The following is a 22,667-nucleotide window of genomic DNA, read 5'->3' as shown; positions in this document are numbered from 1 at the left end:
TCAAACAGAAGACAATTGGATGGATGGGTGGATGGATGGATGACTTTATTAGTTAAGGTTGTGTATTACAGCAGCACAAAGTACAGTAAAGAGCAAAACAAGAGCAAAGTATAGCCATACATTATCTTACAGATGCATAAATAGAAATAAAATAGATAGAAAGTGATGATCTGAGCAGTGAAGGGGGGTTACTGTCATATCCAGCGCTGAGGTAGGTCTGCTGAAGATCAGGTCCAGAATGTTGCTTACTCTGTACGTTAATGGAGACCAGTTGAAAGTGAGGTCATAGGATTAAAGGTGGTAGCAAGCATGTAGGGTTCCATCGATGGGGAAGAGACTCATCTATAATGTTGCCTAGAGGATAAAGCGGGTGAAAAATGACAATGATATGAAGTTTAGTGGGGAAAAATACAGTAACAGTATGGTACTCAAGAGAGGAACTTGAATGATGAGAGACTGAGAGTGGAATGAAACGCCACTGTCTAGACTGAAGCAAAGTTGTGAGGTCTGTCTCAGAGAATGAGAGAAGTTAAAGGCAGAGGATGGTGATCCAGGTCACTTCACCGTACCTTTATTACTGACAGTGCAGTGGAAATGGAGAGGGCACATTTCTTCTGGGAAATAAACCCCAAACCGATTTGTTTAATTTGTTCCCAGCAAGCGGCTCTAGCCAAAGAGCTCACCGTTTAAAGACACTTTAAAACTAATCATGGTAAAAAGTCTGGCCAGTATACTTGGCAGCTATGGACAGACAAGGTAAACAGGCTTATTGCAACTCTAAAAAAGTATGTTTTAATGCATTGTCATGAGATGCATGATGCTGCTGCTGTGAAGCTAGTTTGATCATGGCTCAAGAAATTGCATCAGTTTTTCCTAATACATTACTAACAAATAGATATAAATGTATAATATTAACACTGTATGGCAATGACATTTTTATCAGCCTGACAGAAAAGGCGGGAAAGTAAAAGTCCACAGTGTTTTTCCTTCCAGCGTCATGATGTAATTATTTTCGTTCATGCATGCGCCCATGAGCAGAGAGAAGAGCACACCTCACTTTAACCCGGTCAGACTTACATCTGTTCTATGTAAATAATATATTTTAAACCACAACCTCTTATATTTAGTCAGTTGAGCACAATTCAAATAATTCAACTTAACAATGTCCCAATTTCTTTTTTTCCTTTTTTTTTTGTTTGTTTTGTTTTTTCCTTTGTTTTTTTTTGTTTTTTTTCTGAGTGATATTCCTTATAAGGAAAGTAGGTTATGTAGGCAATGGAAGCCTTCCTACTTTTGGGACTCATCAGTTCACATTCCTCATGGAGGGCTGGTCTAATGGGTAACATGTGTTCATACATTCCATCCTTGGAGGAAGGCGTGACGGTGTCAGCGGTCATTTTACACAATTTTACACACAATACAAAACCAAGAACGCAGCCACTACATAGACTTTCAGTCCCTTTCTCAAGCACACGATTTTCAGCTTGTCACTCTCTCTCTCTGCTCATTTTAAAAGTGCTGCCAAAACCACACCAATGTTCATTTTTTTGTTTTGCTCTGGAGCTGCGAGACTCACCTATTGGATACATGGCCAGATACTGAACTAAAAAAGCAAAGCTTGAACACCAAACAGGTCTCAGCTTAGAGAGAGAGAGAGAGAGAGAGAGAGAGAGAGAGAGATTGTAGTGGAAGTAGTAATAATTACAATAACAATAATAAGACAGATTTCTATCACCTAAACACACACTCTCCATTTAAGACTGGTATGTAACTGAGCTCTGTTCATTTAAAAAACCATCCAGATTAAAACACCCTTTATAACGTCAGCATGAATGGGCGGAGCTAAACTGTTGTGAGCTTAACAGACAAATGTAAACGGGTTGAAACAGCCTGTTTTTACAGTTTTCTATAAAGAGACTGTTTCTTTTACATCCTTCTGTGATTTGTGTCACACAGTCACTGAGATTTAACACTGTAATGCACACAGACAGATATAATGGTTGATTAAACATTATTTTTAAGCTCAAAAACTTATTAGGCTGCTTCGGGACTCAGAACTGGCCTAAAGCTCTGCACAGTTTTTTCACACTTTTTATCTCAACACGCCTGCAAAGCTGGCAGCTGTTGTCGGCTCACTGTAGTGAAAATATGGTTTTCATTTAAACAGTGCAGTGACTGCGGATTTTGGAAATACAAATACAAATACTAAAACAAGCTCACGTGGGTCTTTGTTCAAATTATTATAAAGATATTTATTATTAGCATCTGTGATCCTGAAATCAGGGATTTCCACACACTATTATTTCTGACACACAGAAACATTATTTCTGTCTTGACACTGCGCTAGTGAATAAAATAAATGTAAATGTATAGATAATTCTATTTACTGTTATATAGATTATGCATTCTTATTATTATGTATTCTTGTTTCATCAATGACCTTGATTGATTCCACCATCTTTTCTTTTTAGATACAGTGATGTAAATCAGTGTATATGTTTTGTGTTAAAATGCTTTTTGTTACGAAATGAAAATTGCTATTAAATTACTTATTAATAGGAGTTGTTTATGCAGATGTCCAGGTCGTTCCATGAGTTCAGAAATTTTTTAATGTAGCTGTGCATACGTAAACACAGAAAAAGTCCAGTGCATGCTTTGTGTCTTGTTATGTTCGTGATAATTATGTTCTTTTTTCTAAACTTTCACACTTCATATGCCTAAAGTGAAATGTCCAGTACACTGGACACAGAATATTATGTTTCCCAGTAAACAATAAAATCATTTTCATGTTATTTAGTGTGTAGCAGAGAACATCTTTCTTAATATGATATTATTTATGTTTCAAAGTGTTCAGCTTTGTGACAGAGGAGGTCCCAAAATCAAAATAAAAAATCTCCAAAGTGACATATATACAAAAGGATAAACGCACAGTCTAAACATGCCTTTCTGCAGCTAAACCACAAAGCTTTCCCGAAGTTACGTTGCAGTCTTTGTCTTTGAAGTAGTCAGTGTGCAAGAGTAGCCTGTGGCTCTTTTTTCAGGGTTGAATTATTCGCATGTGATGGTGTTGCACTGCACACAGAATTAAGATTAAATAATGCTAATAAATACTAAAGCCCTTCTTAGTTTCATGGTGTTTAAGAAGTTTAAAAAGAAGTATAAAATAAGAGGATTGTGGAAAACAGAGATTTACTTTATAATATTTAATTCTCAGCTTATTCAAGAAACTTGAGCCATAAACATCTACAAATGACCGATAATGAATAAATAAATAAATAAATACTTAATAATACTTTGAACATAATATATGTTTACATTGCACTTTACTGATCTACAAAGGTTTGTAGAACATGCAAAAAGATTATCAACATAGATGTCAAAAATACATGAGTAGCGATAAAATATCTGTCTTAGTTGTGTTTGCAAAGTATGTTGTTTCTCCATGTTAAAGACTTTGATAAGCATGACATAATGAGACCCAGTGCACTCATAAGGGGCCCTATTGACATAGAGGAGCTCAGTGAAAGTGGGTTAGAATTGGTCCAAAGGTCTCCACATGTTATGACAATTGATCAGGGACCTTCATCAAAGATGTTCACCAAGTTTTGTTCAGATTGACCTTTTGACCTTGGTATAATAAGCTATAGTATTTATGAATGAATAATGAATAATGAATAATTCAAAATACCAGAGAAGGAATCCAATTTATGACATAACATGTAATTACAAAGTTATTTAGATCGGTGAACTGAATTAAAGGACACCTGTTATTTATCTGTAGACTTTGTAGTATCATCGTAATAACACTTTTAAAGATTTTAGGTGTTTTTGAGTGCTAAAACACCCCCTATTGGCCAATCTGGATCAAATTTTGCAAGCCACATCAGAGTGTCAATTTATAGAAATTTTTAAATTTTGAGATGATCAGACCAAAGACTGATGAACTATAGCAATTTAAGCTAGCAATGCCATGGCCACAATGATGAAGTGATGGAGGGAGACCACAATGAGCAAAATATTGAAAATATGCTGGACAATGATTGACCTAGAGAGGCTACGGAGTATTTCTAGAACAGTTTTGAGAAGTTAGCTTCAAATTCCACTGACTAGTTCGAAAAGCTATTTTCAAACAATTAACGATCGAAAAAACTATGCAGCTTTTTAATATACTTATAATCACAAAAATGTTTGGAACACTGCACTGCATGAGGTCATCTAATCTGTACAAGATATACTTGATTTTCATTAATAGCGTCCCCCAGTGGCCATATATTTTGAGACTTCACAGGTTGTTAGAAGGTGGTGAGATAGAGACAGATGTCAAGTATCATGATGATTGGTTTCATGTCTCTAGGACTTACGGTTTGGTCTGAGCGATTCGTTTTATCAGAGAAAAGGAATAACAAGAAAAACTTTAACAAAAACAATAGGGTTTTAAGCACTATGCTTAGACCCTACTGCTTGGACCCTAATAAAGCCTTAAAGCACAGAGTCTCAATCCTGGACCAGGCCTGAAACTTGCATCATTAGAGTTTTGAGTCCGACCCTGCACTCAATATAACTCTGTCTGAAACTGACCGAGACCGCTCTTTTGTCACCAACGTGCCAAATAAAACCTGCCCGGATATAGACAGTTGCATCACCGCATAGAGACAAACAGAAGTTATTACATGATGGATAAATAAATAAATGATAAAAAACATAAAATAATAAAAATAATAAGCTGTCCAAATGAGATTCTATTCTGCTTTAACAAAGTAACATATGAACAGTGTTTCTGAACAACATTTCAAATGGTTTAAGGGGATAATTTTTCCACAAGGCGCTCATCTCAGACTGTGCTGCTGATAGTCTAAAGAGAGAGCACTGCCTTCACTGTTCTTCACTAAACCTAAAACTCTATTTCTTCACATAGAATGTGTCGGATGTAGCATCAAACCACTTTTGGCTGAACAAAGTTAATATAAATGTCCCTTTTGTTTTTTCCATCCCTTTTTATCTTGTGGTGCTAAATTCTGTCTGTGTGACTCCAGCGAGGCAGATTAAACACTGGTTTAAAGTGATGATGAGGAATACAGTAAGGAGAGAAAAGAAAGCTGGGAAATTCAGGGTCAAATCTGTGGAAGGCGAGCTGTGAGAGAAAAACATAAAATTTGCACCTCACCCAGCACATAATCTGCTGGGTCCAGGGCAAGAGATACACCAGAATTAGGACATCTAAAAACCTGAAAATAAACAAAAATAAAAATAAAGAAATAATCAGACTGTACAAAGCTGTGCTTTTTCCGAGATTCTTTCCCTTTCTTATTCTGTTTTTCTCCCAGTGTATTTGTTGCTAGTTCCTATAAAATGTATTCCTGCCATCATATATGTTGCAGCTGTAAATCTTTGTTTTTGTTATTTAATACCACCTCCTGTGAATAGATTTACTTGAAACTGATACACAAAATGCCTTGAACAAAATGAACATATTCATAAACTTAAACAATATTTGAAAATGAAAATAGCATAAAAAATACATTGTGAGAACTTTTGTCAAGGTCACGTGACGTTTATAGAACGTCCTACTGCTCCCTGGTAGCTGAGATATTCCCAAAATAATTCATGTGTAATGTGGATCTGAATCTGTGAATGGTACGTTTTTACATTAGATTTCGAATCTATTTGATGAAGAAACAAAACAATACTGAGTCTGAAGGAATTAAGCATAATAATTAACAGGGTAACTGATTTTGTTCTTTTTCATTTCTGGGCCAAATCTAATCTAAACATATTTACAGAATGGTTCTGGTCAAATTAACTCTGAAATCTCACCTGCATTCCTGGAGTTTATTCCCCCGAATCTGCCTGGGGTCAGCTGATCTAATTTTTTTGACAAAATAAAAGTTATGCAAGCCTTATTTTAGACAATTTTAAAAAATATGATTATGTCACTGTGGAGAGAGCAGTACATTTATTTTTGAAAAATCAAAAATATTTTATTTATAATCTTTAATATGTAATATGTGTGTTGTACTTTGATTGTTAGCACAATTAAAAATGTAAAAACTAGACAGGATTTGATGTATAAATTATACATTCTTTAAAACTTGACATTGATGATGACATTAATTTTGCAAGATGCTATAAAAATACTGTGGGTAGGTTTATGCATCATCTTCCAGGACATGTTAAACTCATGTACAGTAAGTGAGGCATTTATCCCTTATTTGTCTGCTTTTTTTGGTTTTATATTTTCCATCTGGTACCATACTATTCAGTGAGATAAGAATGTCTGAAATGGACCAGTTAGTGGGGCTTTAGGGGGACATGTCCAAATTACAAATCAGATCAAACCTCATAAGCTGTAGACCTCGTATGTTGTAAGCCAATCATATCAGACCTGGGGGAGGGTCTCTGGTTCTGTTCTGTCTGCGACGTGATGTCAGTCATCAACTGCTGAATTTGACACTCAAAAAAAATCACTGAAATAATGATCAAGCCAAATATATAATATGGAGTCTGAATCAGTAAGCAGTTACAGAGTGGAAGTGTCTACCTACATTATAGATTTGTGCAAAGTGTGCTCAACTGGCTATCTAGTGTTTAGCTGGTTGCTTGTTAACTAGCTACCTAAGTTTAAGGCTACGTTCACATTATCAGGTTGAAGTGGCACAAATCCGATTTTCTGCCCCTATGTGACTCAGATCTGATGTTTTCAGGGCTGTGTAGACATGCAAATCTGATTTTTTCAAATCCGACCTAAGTCACTTTCATATGTGGTCCTAGATCTAATACGTATTCGATTCGTGGCCATGCGACCTTAATTCATGTGCTTTTTTCCCCTCTGCGCGTGTGCCATCAATCAGCGTTACCATGGCAGCAGCGCCAAACAGAAGTTAAAGCCTGAGAACGAGAGCCAGCTCATCTCACCTTTTTCTCCTTCGTCTCGCTCTAATAACGAAGCTGAGAGCTGATCAGAGTTAATTATCTTCACAGGCTCGTTCTGCACATTAGTTTGTTTGCTGATGATGCACGTGACGCACGTGATTCATGAGGAGGTGCGCATGCGGGTCATTTCAGGACGCCGGTTCATTCACATTAATGACGGATTTGAGTCACTTACCTAAACGAGTGTGAACATTGTGAGAGAGATCGGATTTGAGCAAAAAATCGGATTTGAGCAACGAGGCTTGAAACGTGACCGTAGCCTAAGTTCACGTGAGGTAAAGAAAAGAGGACAGACCATAACGCACGAACGTTATCTTGAGCCAGCTGATCAATTTTAATATTGCATATTTTCATATCACCGAAGAAGAAGGGCCTGGGTTCGATTCCCGGCCGGGCGACCAGGATCCTTTCTGTGTGGAGTTTACATGTTTTCCCCGTGTCTGCGTGGATTTCCTCCCACAGTCTGCAGACATGCAGTCAGGCCAACTGGACATGGTAAATTGCCCCTAGGTGTGAGAGTGAATGTGTCTGTCAGCCCTGTGGTGGACTGGCGACCTGTCCAGGGTGTATCCTGCCTTCCACCCGATGACAGCTGGGATAGGCTCCCGCGACCCAGAAGGAGAAGCGGCTTAGAAGATGTGTGTGTGTGTGTGTGTGTTTGTATGAACACAGGCAAGCAGAGTGTGTGTAATTGGACGGATATAACATTTCAGTCAAAGTTGATTTGTGTTTAATACAAACTGCAGATGTGCTGTGCGCCAACCTGATCAGCCATTTTATCAGTGTTCCGCTTATTGCTATCCTAAAGGTTTTTATAGTGAACAGACATTTTGGGTCCATTAAAAATCCCCCAGACCCCCTTAGTAATACCCCTCCATAAACATCTAGTGAATCTCGTTTCTTATCCTTTGTTTCAAGATTTTCCATCTTCACAGGGAAAGGAAGTCTCTCAATATTTTGGTAGAAGCATTTTTGGACCTCAGATTACTTCACTCAATAGCCAGCCCTTCACCACTCCTCTTTGTATGCGCGCTGTTTTTTCCTCTTCCTAAGAAAAAGTCTACGTCAGCTCAGGACGTGTAGAACTGTACACACTGCAGAACTGTTCGCACCTTTGTGCTCTTGTGCGTGCGAATAGACTCTGTTCTTACCTAACAAACACCAAATAAGAAAACATTGGTGAATGTCAGAAACTTCGTGAAAACTGCGTGAGTTTTAAGAAATTCCTTCTTAAGATTGCTCAGTAAATGAGGTTCAGTGTGATCTGTCGGCTGCCTAAAAGCACTAAAACAATAAAGATAGAGGTTAAATCCTAAAACCAACAGGCCAAAAAGAGACGTGATACAGGTAGAAATAAAAGAGCAGTTCCTGTACTGCAGGACATTCTGGAGAATGCAGCTCGTCCCAGCATGGGCCGTTTTTCCCGTCTCTTTGGAGCTCATTTCTGGGAAGCCGTGCAAAATATGTGGCTTGTTGGAAAAGGGGTGGAGAACAGCGGCAGCTTCGTTCTGGGGGTAATGAAGACCTAGTGGCGGTGATAGCACCTCATATTCGAGCAGCGCAAGACACTCAGCTGTGAAACTCCAAGTGAGTATTCTTGTTTTTTTCCTGACTTGTTTGAGTAGACCAGCTTGTGTTTCTGTTACTAAGAGTTCTTTCATTCGATAACATTTTATATTTCTGTAAAATGTCACAGTGAGCTGAACTATGGCACAGTGCATGGGTTCTCTCCAGACAGAAAATATGCATTATTTCCAGATAAGGCTCGACTAGAGCTGCGGGGCTTTAGAATCACAAAACTAAAGCCTGCAGACACCAATAGATAAACCGCGGATTTGCCGTTCTTTATTGTTTGTAACCCTTTACGAGTCTGCAACAGTTGAAAATGTTGGAGCTCAGTTTTTCAGCTGTTCGTTTGATTAGGTATTTCTTTTTCTGAGTGCGTTTTTTAATAGAAACTGTAGCTGATATAGTTTCAACATGAACAGCTCCAAGATCAAATCGCATGTTTGTCTTAATCAAATCGAGATTTTGAAACGGGGTCCGAGTGGGACTTGAGAGGGGCTGAGAGTTACATGAGCAGCGACAGACTAGCCCACCCCAAACTCTTCTCACACACACACATACACACACACAATGAGGGTAGGCGAACTTCGTAGATACAATTTCAAAACGTGTTAATGTCCCGCAGTGTCGCTACATCAGGAGTGCTGTCAGAACTATAGCAGCCAAACAGAAAGCTGGATTCACATAAACACAACATGAACACAGCCAACACTGCAGCACCGTCACTGTAAAACATGCTGAGTACAGAACGTCGACACAAAGAAGATGATAAAGTTACATATCAGACAGCTGAGATGTACAAAGACGAGGGGAAACAGCTTTAAACCCTAACCTTACGTTGTGTCAACCTTGTTTTGGAGCTCACAACGTTGAAATGTAGTTCCTCAGAAAGTTGTGACGTTATCTGACAACGTTGTGACGACATAGTGGCAACATTGTCAGGACGTTGTCACAACCTTCTAGAATCCTGATAAGTTTAATTCTATTTTGAATAGAATGGATCCTCTTGTCACTGGGGTGGTACCCTCTTCAGTACCTTTAGTTATGGAACATAATTGCACCGTATTCTGTTGAAATTATTATTTTTTTAGTTGTATTGACTCCACATACCCTGTCCTGACTCCAGGCTTTTTAAGCTTTATCGTTCTGTTTGAAAACATTAGGGTATGAAAATGAACAAATACACATCTTTGCCCCTAGGAAAGCTTTTACTTAAGGTACACAGTTGGACCTCAAAACCATTGTTGTACCTTTGGGGGCACATTTACATTGTTGGTACCTTAATGAAAAAAAAATGTACCTCTCTAGTACATTTTTTCTAACAGTGAACTCCATGGAATATTGCTAAGCTGCTAACAGGTAGTCATAACACCATATGGCAATGTTACTAAAAAATAAGGTTGGGACGACGTTGTTGAGACAACGCAAACTGCACCACTATTTGACAACATTGTTGCAACATTGTAAGAAAGTAGACAACATTGTGACAGTGTTGCGACATTGTGTGTCTGCTGGGTGATGATTTGATGCACTTAAATAAACAAAGTCATTGGGAATGATTTGATGTGAAGTGGTGCATTGTAGAGAAACTTACTGATTCAGATTTCTTTACAGTGGTGATAGGAACCAGGGCTCACAATTTACTATCCAAAAGGACCAATGTACCAATACAAGTCATCTGAGTTGATATGTGTAATATTGATAATGGCAAACTAGTGATACATTTGACAAACAATTAGTTTTCTTTGAGGACTATCCTAGAACGTCCCGCATAAACCCATGAGCCCTGAACAAATAAAAAAAAAATAAATTTAATGTAAAAATGTTATCTCAAAACTACTGTAAGACAATGTGTCAGGCATCAAGCATCATATTTTTAACCTTTTCATGTGGCGAATTTTCATGAAGTAGCTGCTGGAGGCAAAAACTCTTTAGACGTCTGGTTCCTATCACCGACTAAAATAATACATCTGCTGCAAATGCACTGTGATTCTGTGATCCCACTACGCTGTCCCAATGTGATCCCATGCTGTAGTTAATTATTGTACAGATGTTTTATTGTGTTATTGTCAGAGCAAGCGAATCTAGACCACAAACTACCACCTCTGTCCATGATAATCTGTTGACATCAACTTCTCTGTTTGTCCACCTGTAGAACAATGTGGGGCCTTTGGATTCTGCTCTGTGCTGCTGTTTTGACAGGTAACTCACTCTTGAGTTCAGCACAATCTTGAACATTTCTCTACAAACAATTTTCGTTCCTGTGATGCATTTTTCGAAAGAAAAGTTATTCCACAAATTTCTGGTGAATTTATGTTTTGCTGATCACTTTTATTCAGACTTACTTGTAGTCCTTGGTTGTGAAATGAACAAAAATGACAGGTTAAATTAATACACCATTTACAGCATCATAACAAAGAAGCTTCTCATCAAGTAAGATTCAGAATTTCTCTCACAAGCTTTCATATGTTGACCTAGAATTCTTTACTTCTCCTATCTCCTCTTAGAGTCCTGTGCCGGAGAGACTTTGCAGCATGGCCGTCAGTTGAGTATTAGGCTGCAAGACTGGATAAAGAAATTGGAGTTCACATCACTGGATAAATCCCTCAATTACACCATCTGGTCCGACAGTGTCACACCCCATCGGGGAAAAGTGGTAGGAGGGAGGGGCAATAACAGACGCTTCGTAATTGACTCTGTCAATTTTGATGATCAGGGAACCTACACTCTGTGGAACTTCAGGAACCAAGTGTCTTCTGTCACCAGATTAATAGTTATCTGTAAGTGACTTTGGTCTAACATCATTGATCCTCATCATACCTCTTATATTGTTTCTAAACTACTTTCCCATTTTTTCTATATCACATCCATTTGTTATTTTATAATAGCTGCTCTACAATAATACAAACTTTACTTTGAGTCTAACACTAACTTACCTGTTTGTTTTAAAAGCCTCCACCAACATCAAGTACTGTGTGGCTGATGCAACTCTCAGCATTTCACTGGATGGTCTGAAGAAAGATGAAGCCAGTCTGAGTTTCTCCAACCAAAAAAAGATCCTCACATTGGTGAAGCAAGGCTCACCTGTGTGGAATCTTGGTTACTATAAACGGATCAAAGTGACCAACAGCAGTATCCAGATGGTCAGTGTCAGTGAGTCCGATGTGGGCCAATACACGGTCTTTGATCTTCGAGGTCGTCAGACAAAGGTCATCACTTTAAAAATCACTGGTGAGTAGAAAAATAATGAATAATTTGGTTCAATTTTAACATGTTTAAAAAAGAAATACATTTAGATACTGATGTTATTGCATTAGTCTAAGAGATGCATTCTGAGCTGTGCTTATGTTTTATAGGTCATTCTCATTTTACAGAGTTAGTCTTTGTTATTAAAATGAAGGCATCACTTAGCAAGAAATTTCATTGGGCTAGCTACATTTGCTTATTATAGGTACCATCCTGTAATAGAATGTTGTTCATTATACCTGCCATAAATTTCAAAGATTGTACATTGGCTTACAATTCTTTTCTTTTCCTCTCTCCCCTTAGATGCCCCTGTCAAGGTTGATGATGTGCAATTGCAGTATGGGCAGAAGTTGAGCATCAAGCTGCCAGTTCAGACAAAGATGTTGATGTTCACCTCTAAATCCCAGAATTACACTATTTGGTCCAGCAGTGTCACGCCCAATAGGGGAAATGTGGCAGGACGGGGTGATGATAGACACTTCATAATTAACTATGTTAATTTTGAGGATGAGGCAGCCTACACCCAGTGGAACTCCAGGAACAAAGTGACTGCTGTCACCAATGTAAAGATTGTTTGTAAGTGATTTTATCTAATGTCTTCCTCATTCCTCATTTTCTCCACTCATGTTCACTTCATTTTTCTATATCACATCCATGTGTTCTTTACAATGGTTGCTCTAAAATAGTACAAACCTTACTTTGAGTCTAACACTGCCTTTCCAATTTGCTTTTAAAGGCTCAACTGACACCCAGAATTGTGTGGCTGGTGCGACTCTCAGCATTTCACTGGATGGTCTTGAGAAAGATAAAGCCAGTCTGAGGTTCTCGAACATAGATAAGAACCTCACACTGGTGCAGCGAGGCACGCCTGTGTGGGACCTTCTTGAAAGAGAACGGATCAAAGTGACCAGCAGCAGCATCAGCGTGCTCAGAGTCAATGACTCAGATGTGGGCCAATACACGCTCTTTGATCTTCAAGGTCGTCAGACCAAGGTCATCACGTTAAAAATCAATGGTGAGTTCTTTTAGTTCAAATAATTATTAATTTAGCTAAAATTTAGATGGTTTTAAAAAAGGAATACTTATAGATAATGATATTACTGCATTAGTCCAATAGTCATTTTATTTAAGAGATGTACAATATTATCAACTGAAACATTATTCTACTGGTTTTCAGAGAATTAGCTTCTAGCCCAGTCTAGTCTAGTCTAGTCTAGTGTCTGCTATTAAAATGAAGACAAGTGTATTTTATTTGTTTTCCATCACTTAGAAAGAATTGCTTACACAAACTACATTAGCTTAATACGGGTACTATTCTGTAAAGGAATATGATTCATTATATTTGCATAAATGTCATATGTGGGCTTACAATTCTTTACTTTCTCTCTCTTTCTCCTTAGATACCAGTAACTTGACTGATCGTGTGGAACTACAGTATGGGGATACTTTGAGCATCAAGCTTCCAGTTGAGGCAGAGACGTTGACGTTCACATCTAAATCCCAGAATGGCATTATTTGGCCAAGCAGTGCCTGGCACAATAGGGGAACTGTGAAAGGACTGGATGATAAAAGGAGCTTTATAATTAACACTGTTAATTTTGATGATCAAGGAACCTACATCCAAAGGAACCACTGGAATGCAAGGACTTATGCCACTGAAGTAAAGGTTCTTTGTAAGTGACCTTGGTCTTTATCTAACATGCCTTTCCAATGCTTCTTATATTCTTTCTCTGCTCCTTTCCACTTTATTTTTCTATAACACATTACATGGTTTTTACAATGGTTCCTCTATAATACTATAAAACACTTTGATTTAGAGTCTAATAATACTCTTTCCAATTTATCTTACAGCCAGAAGATACACCCAGGACTGTGTGGCTGGTAAGACTCTCAGCATTTCATTGAATGGTCTTGAGAAGGATCAAGCCAGTCTGCGTTTCTCCAATAAAGAGGTGGACCACATGCTGGTGCAGAGAGGCTCACCAGTGGGGAATCTTCCTGGCTATTATGAACGGATCAGTGTGACCAACAGCAGTATCCAGGTGCTCAACTTCAATGTGTCAGATGTGGGTCAATACACTCTCCTTGATAGTCAAGGTCGTGAAGCGAAAGTCATTACTGCAAACCTCGCTGGTGAGTTTCTGTGGTTAAAGTCTTTGCATCTTTGTGTCATTTTATGGTTACCATCAAAATGTGATGGTTAACTTTCAACATGTCCATGCTGTGTTGTCATCCGACTGTACTACAATCAGACACCACTGATTTCCTACATCTTAATGTTTTTTTTTCTCTTTGTGTAGAGCCGCACAGTTGGAAGAATCTATTCATTATTGTGGGTGTTATACTGCTGGCTGGTATTTGCTGTTATGTAGGAAAAACAGCATGGAAAAGGCAGCAAGCACTCTCGCATGTCTACAGTCAACTCTGAGAACTTACTTCCCCAGCCTGGACCCTCACCCATTTACAACAAGCCTATTGCTGCTGCAGGCCCCAGCCCAGTAAGACCCCAGCACCCAATATATGCAGAACGATGCATGAACTGGCAACTTGGCCTTGTGAAATGTACAAATTATTGAGCAGTGTAATTTTTTGTTGCTTAGAACTGTCTGTTTGCAAAATACAGAGAAAGCCCTGCTTTCAGCTCAGGCTACCTGGTAGCTTCTGTATCACCTGTGCTAACAGCCTAAAATGCTCAGATGTACAAAGGGGAATTTAGAAGCACAGAGGAGACACCTGAAACACTTACCATTAAAATTAAACAGGCTTCAAAAGATGTTGAACACAGACATACATATTTGGGAACTGACAGAATATAGAACTTGATTTCAGTTTACAATTTTAGGCCAATTTAAAGGAAACAAAAAATTTGGTTGTAGGATCTTTGAACTAATTGAATAAAAAAAAGTCACATGTTAAAGCAGTAGCTTTTAATATCTAATAAGGAAGAGGTTTTAGTTTCATAAAGTTCAGCAAACTTTATTGGAACAATATGAAGACTCGCATCTGTAAGAATGTGTTAATATATTTATGCACAATGTTTTAACCACAAATATGAGCACTGAACAGTCCAGATTAATTGGACGGATTTATCAAGCTAACCGTGAGTAGCTTAGTTAAGAAAAGATCACTAGTTATATAACTGATCTTTTCTGATTGTTTATCTTTAGACATCATTGACCCTTTTTTTTGCAAATACAGGAACCCACATAAAGTTTAGCTTAACTTTGAGCCACTATAAATCTGCCATGAGTGGGTTCTTCCACATAGTTTAAACTTAAAAAACTTCTCTACAGCTTCATGAATGAAATAACAACACCACCCTCCAAATGATCAGGATAACATGTGTCAGGCATTATACGTTCCTCATTAACACCATTCCACCATTTCTTTGCCTAATAATTCAGGCTAATCTGTTGCCTCCTTCGTTCTCAGTGCAGGTTTATTTTAAGTAGTTCTGTCAAAGTGTTTTTTTCACTGGACAGAGGATCCAAATTTGGAGACAACTGTGGTTGGCTGACAGGCGTGTCAATCATAATTTTACCTTGTTCCTACTGTGTAAATGCTTTTCCTTGGTTAATTGACATAAGATATGAAGTGCTCAACAAAGTTTCTGTGTTGCCAGCATTACTTAAGGCAAAAAATGAAATTCACACATTTTTTTTTCATATGCTTATCAAGTGTAGTTGATAAGACATGTTTGAACAGTAGGTGATGTGTAACTGGGGGTTCCTGTTTTCTCAGATTTAATGGAAGTCTGGGATTTATTTCATTCCACAAACAAATGAAGAGTTTACATGAACTGAACCAGGATTACTTGCCTGAACATGAGCCCACTGTCATGATTAAGACAGTTGCAAACATTTAACCGTTTGTTGAGGATCCTGCGTATTAGCTCACAAATTATTTACAGAAAAGAAGGACAGAACCTGATTAGATATTCAGCATTTTTTTCAGTAGATTGTTTGGTGTTCTCCTTCCTGGGGATAGAGGGTATCCCTATCTGCTGCCTCTGCCTGACCCTGGACCAGAGTTACACTACATTTTGGGCACTGCAGGACAGGGGTCAAACTAGAGCTAGGGCCATAATGACCATGGGCATCCTGAAAGCCTTGTTCCAGTGCCAGCACTGGCTCATGCCAGGGTCACCACTGAGAAAGCATCATACAGTCTTTCCTGCTCTACCACCCTTGATTGAAGCAACATTGAGGCTTATTATTATTGCCAGTGTACATTCGTAATACAGTATTGTGATAGATTCAATAACCCATTGTTCTAGGAATAATCAGTCCATGTAATTGTTGTGAGCTCCCGAAAGTGTTTACAAGGTTTTTTAACATTGTTTTCATAATCAGAGAGCAGTGAGAAGAGTCTGTTCTTTAATGTTAGATTTGCTGGCAATTTTAAAGTAGTTTTGAACTAGTAAATATTCAACTCAGCATTACTTTATGCGGGGCCAAATGTAGCTCATTGGGCCAGTAATCTAACGTTACACATCACCCAACTATATATATGTAAATATGTAGATATGTGATACATGTTTGTGATATTATGTGCTCAGAGAATCTGTATGTTCAAGAGAAGCTGTTCCATTAATAGAATTTTCAGCTATCTCTGCATTATATCTTTGAAATACCACTATGTTTCTTTTTTTCTATTTTGTGTAGTATACTCTGTACGCAAAAAGTGCTCTGTAAGAAATGTTCCTGCAAGCCAATGAAATAAAAATGTGAGATGTCCATTTTGTTTTATAGTGCTAATTTTGAGTACATCAGTTCATCACAAGTAAATAGTTCTGTGTAAAAACAGCTTAACAGCCACATTTAACTGTGTCTACTCTATTTCATTACATTCCAAGAGCCATGTTCACACAGCGCCTCAGTAAATGGATGCTGTTTCTGTATCACTTTGGGGTTTAAAAACTGCAGTTTCCATTTGCGGTAATGCCTTTTTTAGAACTCCTGCTGAAGGCTCTTAGAATAGTCACATAAGACATAAATAAAACATGTCTATCAAAAGCATATCCACTTAAAACAACAGCTAAAAAACAGAAAACATACATGTTAAAACACAACACAACCTCCAAGTGACAAATGTGTAACTAATAAGTGTCTAAAATGTAGTCCTAACAGTTTCTTCCCATATGTCAACATTTCCCAGTCTCAGTGCTGGAGTAACCCTGCAGCTTTAACAATTCACACTTGAAAATCTTCAAGAGTAGTCTTTGCATTAAACTGGGTGTTTAGAGGCATAGCGTCCAGGTATGAAGGGTACACACTTAGCTCTTATCACCAGTGTGTTGTTGCCTCTGCTTTTAATGAATAATTGACCCATTCCAAGCCTCACATCACCTTCTTAGCCTTTCAATTACTGTTAGCAACCATTGCTATCTAATATTACCCTAGTCAAGCTTTCAGTTCGTTAGGAGTGCATCAGCATTTCCTGTAAATATATTTTGAATTTGAAACTCCAGATATGATCAAAGGAAACTTGTAGTAGCACTGTTGCTAGCAAAATCGAGCTTTCCAAATCTGAAAGCCAAAAACAAACAAAAAAGAATGTTAGCTTTCAATTCAACTGTAAAGTAAGCCTAACCATCTGCATCACACACTTTAACATATGTGTCGATACATAAGTTGTTTTCATTGTTTTTGTGAAAACTTAAAAAACATAAATCTATTTATGCCAGGCTAAAGTATACTGCAATGGTGGGCATGAAAAATGTTTACGATCTATTTATGTTTTACCTGTGATGACTCATGCATTTACCATCGGTCAATCGACTGTGATTTGATACATTAAAGTAAAGTTAGATTTTTTTGCTTTGACACTGTCACAAAGCTCATTTGTAAGAAGACAGCATTGTAAGTGCCAAACTTGCAGAAAGTTGATTACAACAACATTCTAAAAGGCATATTCTATGGGACGGAATCTCATTTTTAAACGCCTCTAGACTTCAGACCTTCAGACACTGGCGTGCTGATGATGAACTGAACTGGCTTGAGGCAATGGCGGACAGCAACGGTTGACATGCAGTGGTTGCAGTACTGAGGAGAAGAAAGCAGAGCTTGGCAGGGAAAAAGGGTTTGCCATAATACAATGACAGCACTCACAGAAAACAAATCAAATTTCATTATCTTACAACATTCAGCTGAATAAATATTCTTTCTCTATTTGATTGGGTGGGCCTGTCTAGGTAGGCCCAGACTGACCCAGGCCCATGCCATTGCAATTAACATTAGTTATTCTTTTGCATTCAGGTTTGTGTTTAATACACTTACAGGACTGAACAGTCTGATAACTGATCAGATTGTGTGGTGGGGTAGGAACGTAGTTGAACATACTCAATTATGTGAAATTCTTTTGTATATGGACAAAACAGATATCGCCTCACATGAGAAACAAGCCAAGACATCAGAGCATCACTCACCTGGCGATGTTCTGACAGTAGGTTTGCTCATCTAGCATTATGACATTACATCATTAGAGTTCTGTAAACTCATCCCAAAACTGGATAAACTGCTGTTGTTGCAATTATTTTAACATTACAATTAATTAAAAGTAGTTACTTTTCCAATAAGGTATGGAGCCAGTGATGTATGGACAGGTTATGAGGGGGGTAGCCAACGGTGGACGATGCCTTTTCTTTGCTGTAGTTAAGCCAGTCGGCCATATTTTCAGGGATCTTTCCATGATGGAGGATCTTGAGTCATCATTAAGCAAATGAAGGTTAGGGTCCATGGAGAAGTGTGTCTTAGTCAAAGAAGAGATTCAACTACCACCTCCAAAAAAGGTGTAAACTTTCAGGCAGTCCTGCATAATATGCCTAAGAGTCCCAGGAGTCCCATATAGACAGGAAGTATTGTAGAGGTGAAGGCGATTGGCTGTTTTATTAAAGGGTAAGAGTTTCTGTGATACTGCCACTATATTGAGTGTTGCTATCTCATTCCTAGCAAGGAAAATTCTCACTCAAGTATCTATTCTAGGTTGATCAGACATTAGAAGTTGCTTTTGAAAAAGTTTATAATTAATGGCCATCTATGGAGCTTTTGTGTAGCATTCAGATTTGTAAATAGCAATCCTTTTTTCCAGATTGGACTTTGTAACAGTGCCTTATGTACATTGATGGTGTCAGTGAGCTACCAATGAGCTGATCAGCTCCCCAACCTATTAGCAGTAACGCTAATATCTAATATCTAAGAAAAATGTAAAACCACTCTGAAGCTTTCATCGATTTGTCATACATCCTTTTATTTCCCCAAAATTGAAGGGTGTTCCTGCTTCAAAGACTAGACACGTTTGATTACTTTGATTACTCTCTTTGCTTCAGGTACTCCCATTGCTTACGCTAGCAAACTGAAGTTGACTATAACATGCCCAATTTTCTTTACATCATTTTGAGATCCTTAGCTGCAAAATTCAAAAGTCTGACTGCACAAAATTGCAGCTATTGAAGTACAAAGACGTCCCATTTGAAATTTCGAACAGTTATAATGCATCATCGAGGCATTAACAGTACATTACAACCTTCTTCATTTTCCAGTTTGAACATACTACTTGCACTAAAAATGGCTAATACGCTTCAGAAGTACTGGTTTCGAGACACAGAGACTGTCTTCTACTGTCAATTTATCATTTGGAACGTTGACAATTGTCAATGGAGATGACACGTTTTATAACCTGTAATGTTCATTATCTCCATTTAGTGATGACCTCTGTTTCAAATGCAAACAGAAAGAGGTGTTCTGATGTCTATCCTTCCTTACAGTGGGAGGACCAGAAAGGGACCAGGCTCTCCCTAAACTGAATCTGTCATTACTGTGTTGCACATTTGCAGAAGGACTTGTGGGAAAAGGGTCTGATAATGTCTGCCACTTTGCTTTTTCTCTCTGCTTTATCTCTCAGCACTAAAGCTCTCTTTTCCAGTTTGGCTTTGTCAGCTTTAACTTGTTCATACTGATTCTGCAGACTTTGGATCTTCTCCTCTTTTTCTCTCAGATCACAGTCTTTTTGTTTCAGTTCCACCATCATATCCCACAGCCGTGTCTCCATACCTTCTTTGTCCCGCAATTCTTTCTCAAACTTCTGCCGTAGTTCATCCTCTTTCCTTCGGATGGCGCTCTCTACCTGCTGATACATCTTGTTTGTGTAGAATGTGCCTCCATTCTCCTCAGTCATCTCCTTTATCTTAATAAGCAGTTCCACCACCTGCTGTCGGTCATGGCTCACATTGCTGAAGACGTGGTAGCGGTTCTTGCACACTTTGAGGAGCCCCTGGAGATCCTGGCCAGCCTTTCTGATGAACTCTTCAATGCGCTCATCCTTCAGCTTGTCTCCATGAGTGAAGAGGACCATTGTGTGTTTGGATGCTCGTTCTCCAAAGATGCTCTGGATCCGTTCTACGGCTTGCTTCTCCTCCATGGTGAAGCGGCCCAATGGAATAACGAGGAGGAAGGCGTGAGGGCCTGGAGAGGAGAAAGTGATGCACTCCACCAGCCTGTTCATCAGAGAAGACTCTGAGAGCACTGTGTCAAAAAGGCCAGGTGTGTCAATGACTGTGATCCTGGTTTTCATCTCACTGCTCTTTTGGCACTCTTTGGTCACTGACTGGGCAGCAAAGTCAACTTTGAACTCTGGCCTGCCAAGAATGGTATTTCCTGAGGCGCTCTTTCCTGCTCCAGTCTTGCCGACAAGCACAACCCTTAGGTCCTCCACTGCCACAGATAAAACAAAAACATCAGGATGCAGCAGCCCTTAAAATTTCTCATTTACAAATTCAAAAACATATTCAACATTTATACAGTGGGCCCCAAAAGGTATCTGGAGATTTGTGCTGTACTTAAAAATAGATTTAGTTCATTGTCTGAACAGAATGTTAAATCAAGGGGCAGTTATTTTTCGCAGACCATTCACAGACTATCATGAACGTTTTGGGAAAGTGTTTCAGATCATTGTCAATAGAGCCATTGTATACTAGAAAAACAGCCCCAGAGTTTGGCGTCTCCACCTCTGAGCTTTACAGTACCCTTAGTGCAGTCTGGTTGGAATACTTTCCCAGACTTTCTCTACACAAGTCTGGTGAGTCTACCTTCAGTTTGTGCTAAAAGTGTTTTTCTCTGAAACTAACATCATTTTATAAACCTAAAGAACCTAAAGGGGAATACCACATCAAAATTTCTGACTAGTTCAGTCCTTGAGATGTACACAGAATCATTCAGAGTGGTTTGATGTGAAACGGTTTATTGTAGAGAAATTTGCCAACTCAGATTTCTTTACAGCGGTGGTAATAAGAACCAGGGGTTGCCATGACTCAAATATAGCAATTTTATTAACAATCAAAAACCACCAGTGAACCTACACATGTCTTTTGAGTTTTTGTATGCAATGTCAATGATGGTAAAATAGTCATAAATCTGAAAAATTACGTTTTCTTTGGGGACTATCTTGCCTGTCTGTATCCCTCCACTGTGAATGGAATAAAATAAACAGATTAAAATACATTTTAAACCTAAAGTTTATCACAAAACAATTATAAAACAACGTGCCACACATCAGGCAGCATATATCTAACCATTTCACGTAATAACGTCATGTGAGGGAGCTTTCAGAGGCATTTAACTTTTCAGACATCTGGTTCTTATCACCATCACTGTGAACAATTCTGGCTTGGTAAGTTTATCTAGAACAGAGCATTTCACACCAACCGCTCTAAATGACTTTGTCTACATCTTATTTCATTATATAGAATGTTTGAAAAATTAGTGAAGTTCCCCTTTAATTAAACTTTACCAATGGTTAAATGGTAAAAGCCAATGTACCCATCTTAACTGAGACCTACATGTTGGCGGTCGATCTTTGCTCTGTCTTCTTGTAGATGCTCTGTCGTGATCACCCGATGTTCCTGCTGTCAATGAGCAACCACAGTCTTAACTGTTAGTCACAGAAATGGGTTCATTTTACTCAGCAAACAACTGGGCTGAGGGTAGATGACGCCCCCTGTTGCTCTCCTGAAGTTTACACTGTATAACAATGTTTAAAAAGAACAGCTTGTTTGTGTTGCTTTTAATAGAACCCTTTTCATAAAAGTTATCTATAGATTTAGCTTCTTCAAGTAAGTTCATGTCATCAAAATATAAAATAAGATTTTACAGTGCAATTAAATTGAATTACACACTGAAATACATACTCAAGCACATTGGATGAAATCTGAAAGCATTAATGTGAGGCAAAAATGCAGGATGAGACTTTTTAGCTGTTCTCAATATGCTTTTTCTATGGAGCTCCATTGGTGATATCCCTTCTTAATAAAAATTAATGCATGGCCACGGCTTTGTAAGGCACAAGAACGAGATAATAAGGCATGGTCACAACTTAACTATCTCATTCTCATGCCTTACTAAGTCATGGTCACACATTAGGATCCCATTCCCATGCCTTTATTACTCAGTTAAAAGCACCATAAAGCAATGTATTTATCACGCAAATGGAAGATCTGTCAAATAGTTCTCAAAGTGGTTTAAAAAGTAAATGGAAAAATAACAGTGATGTTTAGAAATCACATACTGAACTCTGGTGTCAAGCTTTGCACTAACGCATTCCATATTATTTTATGAAAGTACAACACAGAAATGTAGAATTAACCAACATACCTGCTTGATTATCGTCTCTTGAAGTTGCCATTACTGTTACAACATTTTTTCAGCTTGATTTCTGCAAAGCTGTTGTTGGTTCCCTCACCAGCGTTCTATGAAATTTTGTTGTGCCCTTGAATGAAATGGAATGCAGAAGGTAACACATTAACAACATACCTGATGTTAATACATTAACAGCATAACCAAGCGTTCCTCTTTCAAAGTCCCCACAACCTCTTAGAAACTGCTGGAGGACAAAGAGCAGTGAGAAATGTTTTATACAGACTCGGGTCTCAA

At 38.3% G+C, this 22,667-nt stretch overlaps 2 protein-coding genes across 4 annotated transcripts; one reads left to right on the top strand and one right to left on the bottom strand.

Moving 5' to 3' along the window:
* The first annotated feature begins 8,022 nt into the window (after nucleotides 1-8,022).
* Nucleotides 8,023-16,478, top strand: LOC118810525. The gene is made up of 9 exons (XM_036574347.1): nucleotides 8,023-8,517; nucleotides 10,652-10,698; nucleotides 11,004-11,276; nucleotides 11,449-11,727; nucleotides 12,046-12,318; nucleotides 12,479-12,757; nucleotides 13,143-13,415; nucleotides 13,594-13,875; nucleotides 14,043-16,478. Exons 2-9 carry the CDS (start codon nucleotides 10,656-10,658, stop codon nucleotides 14,168-14,170), a joined length of 1,830 nt encoding a protein of 609 aa, XP_036430240.1. The 5' UTR covers nucleotides 8,023-8,517; nucleotides 10,652-10,655; the 3' UTR covers nucleotides 14,171-16,478.
* Nucleotides 16,479-18,367: 1,889 nt separating this feature from the next.
* On the bottom strand, nucleotides 18,368-22,601 carry LOC118810524 (GTPase IMAP family member 4-like). Of its 3 annotated transcripts, none has more exons than XM_036574343.1 (3): nucleotides 22,389-22,601; nucleotides 21,578-21,643; nucleotides 18,368-20,453 (listed from the first exon to the last, which is right to left on the bottom strand). In XM_036574343.1, the coding sequence occupies exons 1-3, from the start codon at nucleotides 22,417-22,419 to the stop codon at nucleotides 19,555-19,557; spliced, it is 996 nt and encodes a 331-aa protein (XP_036430236.1). In that variant the 5' UTR covers nucleotides 22,420-22,601; the 3' UTR covers nucleotides 18,368-19,554. The 3 variants fall into 3 exon arrangements, with proteins under 3 accessions (XP_036430236.1, XP_036430237.1, XP_036430239.1); XM_036574344.1 differs by having other exon boundaries at nucleotides 21,578-21,640; XM_036574346.1 differs by lacking the exon at nucleotides 21,578-21,643.
* Nucleotides 22,602-22,667: the final 66 nt, after the last annotated feature.

The sequence above is a fragment of the Colossoma macropomum genome, unplaced genomic scaffold (genome assembly GCF_904425465.1).
Source record: "Colossoma macropomum unplaced genomic scaffold, Colossoma_macropomum, whole genome shotgun sequence".
Classification (NCBI taxonomy): Eukaryota; Metazoa; Chordata; class Actinopteri; order Characiformes; family Serrasalmidae; genus Colossoma; species Colossoma macropomum.
This window is presented reverse-complemented; position numbering and strand designations above follow the sequence as displayed.

What these genes read in the sequence shown, in the direction of transcription:
- LOC118810525 (XM_036574347.1), top strand. Translation starts at nt 10,656, where the DNA reads ATGTGGGGCCTTTGGATTCTGCTCTGTGCTGCTGTTTTGACAG. An exon ending in CACCAGATTAATAGTTATCT is followed by an intron (nt 11,277 to 11,448) that starts GTAAGTGACTTT and finishes TTGTTTTAAAAG; the next exon opens with CCTCCACCAACATCAAGTAC. An exon ending in CATCACGTTAAAAATCAATG is followed by an intron (nt 12,758 to 13,142) that starts GTGAGTTCTTTT and finishes CTTTCTCCTTAG; the next exon opens with ATACCAGTAACTTGACTGAT.
- LOC118810524 (XM_036574343.1), bottom strand. Translation starts at nt 22,419, where the DNA reads ATGGCAACTTCAAGAGACGATAATCAAGCAG. An exon ending in AAGAGACGATAATCAAGCAG is followed by an intron (nt 21,644 to 22,388) that starts GTATGTTGGTTA and finishes GCTCATTGACAG; the next exon opens with CAGGAACATCGGGTGATCAC. An exon ending in CAAAGATCGACCGCCAACAT is followed by an intron (nt 20,454 to 21,577) that starts GTAGGTCTCAGT and finishes TATCTGTGGCAG; the next exon opens with TGGAGGACCTAAGGGTTGTG.